Source organism: Ruditapes philippinarum, unplaced genomic scaffold (genome assembly GCF_026571515.1).
Source record: "Ruditapes philippinarum isolate M1 unplaced genomic scaffold, ASM2657151v2 ctg8247_1_1_1_1, whole genome shotgun sequence".
In the NCBI taxonomy this organism is placed as follows: Eukaryota; Metazoa; Mollusca; class Bivalvia; order Venerida; family Veneridae; genus Ruditapes; species Ruditapes philippinarum.
Window position 1 is genome coordinate 35,350 of NW_026855445.1, and position 6,225 is coordinate 41,574.

The 6,225-nt window shown below is 32.6% G+C and overlaps 1 protein-coding gene across 1 annotated transcript; it reads right to left on the reverse strand.

Annotated features, from left to right (window-relative positions):
- Positions 1-318: 318 nt before the first annotated feature.
- Positions 319-3,112, reverse strand: LOC132743363 (uncharacterized; the record flags this gene model as incomplete). Its single annotated transcript, XM_060731880.1, is given in 1 exon segment — positions 319-3,112. A coding segment is annotated over 1 exon segment (2,794 nt), but the record flags the coding sequence as incomplete, so codon positions are not given.
- Positions 3,113-6,225: the final 3,113 nt, after the last annotated feature.

Sequence of the window (6,225 nt, forward strand, 5' to 3'; positions counted from 1 at the left end):
CTACAATGACTATATATTGATATTTAATGAACTGTTTTTTGATGATTGTTATTTATCATATTGTACTACATTCATTTTTTTAACTTATCAATATGTAACTTTAGTATTATATTTTTATTTTGCTGATAATGTTTATTTTAATAACTATGTCTTTTTATCATGAAATAATTTTGATTAAGCACTATGTTAACTGCATGTATTCTATCTCAATATAATGTTAAAAATTCAGATCATTTCTTTTTTGTCAAAAATGAAAAAAAAAAATATCATCTCTTTTCACATGCAATAATGTAGTTTAAATACTATCTGTATACTTTATCACTTTTTTGTTGAAAATTCAAACACAATGACACTATAACATTTAACATGAAATAACTGATCCTGATCCTTTACATATTGTTTAGCATCATTTCCCTTCCCTCCTCTAAGTCCTCCTTGTGATGGCAATGTTAACCAATCATCATTAAACTCCTCACCATCTCCTGTTATATAACAGTCCTTTACAATCACATCTACAGTATGAGGAATGTGAGGAAGACTATCAACAAACTTCTGCCATGTTGTCAAACTCATTATGACATAAACAAGCTTAATGTTCTTTAAACTCTTAATCTCTAAAGGTAACTGTATTATATTGTCAGTTAACCTACACTGCCATAACTCAAGCTTACTGAGATTGTGTAACAATGGTAATACTGTGACTAGTCTCTTTCTTATGTTGGTATGATATAATTGAGATTTATTGTTAATTTCTCCATACAATGCAAGTTCTTTTAATTTGTTAGATTTTCTAATAATATCAAATATTTTCTCATAATTACTATTTTTCAATTTATTAAATATAGATATTTCAAGGTTTGTAGTATCAGCATTTATCACACTTACAGTATTAAACAAATAAAGATACTGAAGTTGTTGATGTTTTGATAAATTTACATCATGCTGGTTCTCACACTCACATTTAACATCATTAAGATGTATTTGTTCAAGATGACTGGTTCCCTCAAGAAAATTACAAAATGTAGTAGTATCATCATGACTCATTGTTATATCATACATACTTATTGCTACGAGATTGATCATACTAGGTAGGTAACTAACAACTGTTGTACACACTGGGTAATACTTGTCAGTGTAAGAAACACAATTAAGAGACAGAGATTTTAATGTTGGAGTATTGACTTTAATTGTCTCAGCAACACAACTGTTAATCTCATAAATCCTCTGTTCATCACTCTGTGTACTATCACCTTGTGTACTTGATAACCTTCGTGACATAGGGTCAGCAATACTAAGATTTAGTGTTCTTAATAATCTTTGAAATTCAGATTCATATGTTATTGCAATTTTTTCAAGATGATGAAACATTGGTAAATATTTTGTAAATTTAACATTTTGTGTGTTGATATCATCTACCGTAATAGACAAAACAGAGTCAGGAACAATTTGATGCTGATCAATACCTGAACAAATAATATCACAATACTGACCCCGTCTATCAATGACAAAATCTCCTATATAAAAAAAAGTATTACTTCCTATACTACATGTTGCATTTAATTCTTCCATTGATTCAAACAAAAGCTTTTGAATATCAGTAATACAACTATGATCCCTATAAATGTTACTTATTATTGTTCTCCTGTATTCCTGAACACGAGAATCTTCTGACGTAGTATCATATATGTATTTTGAAACATGTGTTGCTAATCTAGGTTCAAGACCACATAGCATAATGATAACAATTGACTGTTCTAATATGTCATTTACTGTTGAACATTTCTGAAAAACCTCATTAATAAACTTTTTGACTAATTCAACATTTCCTGTACTATTTGATGAACTTTTTTTTGCATTGAAATTGATGCCAATATTCACTGCAGCCAGTAATTCTTGCATTGATTTGTGAATAAAGGAGAACAATGAGTGTTTAGGTTTGGATACAGATAAAGAAGGACATTTATCTTCTGTCAAAATTCCCAGTTTCAGACACGTTTCTCGTACTTCTTGTGCTATTTTCAAATCATCAAACACAGATTTGTCGAATGTTAAGGACTTATCCTTAGGATAATTGAACAATGTCTCATAAGCCAAGCGTGACACACCATATATAAGATGACTATTTAATCTACATATCTCTACATCTCTTAAATACTGAGGGAGTTCAACATTCTGGGAACTTTCCATACATTGTGCATTATTTCCTAAAGTTTTATTGATATTCCAGGTCAAATAAAGTTCTAACATACCAGTATAAATAGCACACCTTGAGGTTTTATTGAGTTTACCATCACACCATAGACAAATCAATTGTTGCAGCATAATTGGTACCTGTTTCAGGTCAACCAGAGACTGTACCTTAAGCTTTTGTTCACACTCATTAGGATCTAATGATTCGTTCAATGCAGTTATTGTTTTCTTAATCATTTCTTTTTCATGTGTTTTATCAAACCCTTTTAATTTCAATAATTGATGAATCTCTCTATTACTTACTCTCAAACTGTGAATTTTCCATGGCCGTGATGTAGTAACAATTGTGTATTTCTTTGTAAAGTCACGTTCAGGTAGGCCTGCCTGGAACTCATTTCTAGTCTCACTGTCAAAAGACCATTCATCTAAACCATCAAGCAAAATAATTATCTTTTCAGAATCATTTTCCAGAAGTTTACTTAAATTTTTTATCTTATCATATCGCATTTCAAGCATTTCTTGGATACTTCGGATCTTTATGTTATGTCTAAGAGAAATATAAAACATAAAATCAAATTTGTTCATTTCCTTGACTCCTTCAAACTCATCATCTTCATTGTGTCCATCACTGTGTGCCATACACCAACAGTTGATCAAATATTTACAGAAACTACTCTTACCAGACCCTGCATCTCCAATAACATAAATAAATTTCTGTGGTTCCCCGTTCTTGGTGAAAATCTCTGACATGGTCTTTATTTCTTTTTCCTCAGACTCCCCTCTGTTCTTTTCTATCTTACTTGTTATAGTGGGTCTTATATAAACATCACTGAAGTTATAATTTTCCTCATCTGGTTGTAAAGGTATTGCTGATACTTTAAGTATGTCACTGTGATAATGTTCTATCAATTGAGTACGACAACCTGAAATTTATTGAGCAGCCAGTAAAATCAGCAAAACTCACAAATTATCTGAACATAACAAGATTCCCTCTGACACTAGAGAGTCCTCTGACATTATGAACTGATGATTTTGTAGTATGTGTTGTTTTGTTAAAGTATTTATTAAATACAACAAGAGCGATCAGTGATCACATGTGTCGCCTCATAATGGCCTGAGTTTCATGTTGGGACAAGTTTTGTGACAGACGGACAGTGCACAAATAGACTTGGTACTGATCATTCCTGTAAAGTATGGATGAAATTTCACCAGTAGTTTATGAGGAGAAGTCCGGAGAAGCTTTTGTGTATCTGGCAACAACCAGAAAAAATCACATTTTTTTTTTCAAAGGGCCATAACTCAGCCAAAAATTATTCAACCGAAAAACCCGTGCAATATGCCCAAGGACTTGTGCTACAGATCAATCCTGTAAAATTTCATTGAAATTGCATAAGTGGTATAAGAGAAGTAGTCCGAACAAACTTTAAAAATAAAAATTATTAAAGGGCCATAACTCTGACAAAAATCATTGAACTGGAAAATGCTGACAATATGCACAACAAGACTCGGTACTGATCATTCTTGTAAAGTTTGGATGAAATTGCACAAGTAGTTCATGAGGAGTTATTCCGAGTAGTCCGGACAAGCTTTAGTGTATCTGGCAACACACAGAAAAAAAACTTTTTTATCAAAGGGCCATAACTCGGCCAAAAATCATTCAACCAGAAAATCCCTGCAATATGCGCAAGGACTCGAGCTACAGATCAATCCTGTAAAGTTTCATTGAAATTGCATTAGTGGTATTAGAGACGTAGTCCGGACAAACTTTAACAAGAGCACCGGTAGGCGGAGCATAATATGCCCGAAAGTGTTTTTTTGTTTTTTTTTTAGTAAAGATGAAGCATTTGTAAGACATGGGACTAAAATAAAGTATTACCTCCTTCAAATAACAATCCTCCTTTGAAGTTTCAAAATTGTGGTCCAAATGGAACTTTCAAGTTATGTCCCAGAAACTGTTTTCAATTCTAAGGTAAAAACCACCTTGACCTTTGACCTTGACACCCCAAAATCATTAGGGGTCTTTTATCCAATATGGACAATCATACTATAAAGTTTTTGAATATTGTGGGCTAAATGGAACTAAAGTTATGCTCAAGAAACTGTTTTCAATTTCTAAGTAATAGTGACCTTGACCTTTGACCTTGTGACCCCAAAATCAATAGGGGTCTTCTACCCAATATGGACAATCATCATATGAAGTTTGAACACTGTGGGCCAAATAGAACTTAAGTTATGCTCCGGAAACTGTTTTAAGTTCTAAGGTAAAAGTGACCTTGACCTTTGACCTTGTGACCCCAAAATCAATAGGGGTCTTCTACCCAATATCGTCAATCATCTTATTAAGTTTGAACACTGTGGGCCAAATGGAACTTAAGTTATGCTCCGGAAACTGTTTTCAGTTTTAAGGTCATAGTGACCTTGACCTTTGACCTTATGACCCCAAAATCAATAGGGGTCTTCTACCCAATATGGACAATCATCCTATGAAGTTTGAATATTGTGGGCCAAATGGAACTTAAGTTATGCTCCGGAAACCAAATTGCTAACGTTTTCAGTTTTAAGGTCATAGTGACCTTGACCTTTGACCTTATGACCCCAAAATCAATAGGGGTCTTCTACCCAATATGGACAATCATCCTATGAAGTTTGAATATTGTGGGCCAAATGGAACTTCAGTTATGCTCCGGAAACCAAATTGCTAACGGACGGACGGACGGACGGACGGACGGACGGACGGACAGACAGACGGATGGACGCCAGGGGGTATAACATAATATGTCCGAAATTCTTTCGGGCATATAAAAATAAAAATTATTAAAGGGCCATAACTCTGACAAAAATCATTGAACCGGAAAATTCTGACAATATGCACAACTAGACTTAGTACTGATCATTCCTATAAAGTTTGGATGTAGTTTATGAGGATAAGTCCGGACAAGTTTTGTGACGGACAGACAGACAGACGGACAGACAGACGACGGAGAAGTGATCCCTATATGTCACCACTACTCCGTAGAGGCGACACAAAAATACATGATAAAATTATCACTATTAAGGCAAATTCACCTGTTTTAACCTTATAATATTATGTGAAGCATACCTGATTTAGCCTTTTCATAATCTATATAACATACCTGATTTTGCCTTAACATGCCTGATTTCGCATTTTCATAGACTATATAAAATGCCTGATCTAGCCTTTTCATATTCTATATAACATACCGTATTAAGCCTTTTTATATTCTATATAACATACCAGATTTAACCTTTTCATATTTTATATAACATAACTGATTTAGCCTTTTCATATTCTATGTTACATAGCTTATTGAGCCCTTTCATTCTATAATATAACATACCTAATTCAACCTTTCAAAATTTATATTACATACCTGATATCTAGCCTTTTCATATTTTACATTTAATAACATGCCAAGTGTTGCCTTTTCATATTCTATATAACAAACCTTATTAAGCCTTTTCAAATTCTTTATAATATACCTATTTAGCCTTTTCATATTGTATATAACAAACCTAATTTAACCTTTCATATTCTATATAACATACCTGATTTAGCCTTTAAATATATCATATTACATGCCTGATTTAGCCTTTTCTTATTCTATTAAAAATATCTGATTATGCCCAGGGATTTTTTTGGCTTATTTTATAGCTGATATTCGGTCATATTCCCAATTGAAAATAGTATATTATTTTCCCAATCCACTGAAAAAAATTCTCAATTGAAAGTTACAAAATAAAAATATTGAATAACAAATTCTAAAATCTTTGAAAATAGGGGCCTCTTCACTATTATGGTGCTTAAATGTTTGAAGATGCCATCCTAGACATTGATTATTTGCATTCATTCAATTTTCTCATAATTTAATTCATGTATTTTTCCTAATTTTTTACAAAACATCGCTGAAATTCCCAATTCCATTTGTATTGGTCATGTTCCCAAAATCCTGGAAAAAAAACCCTGATGCTTTTTCATATCTAAATCACATACCTAATTTAGCCTTTACATATTCT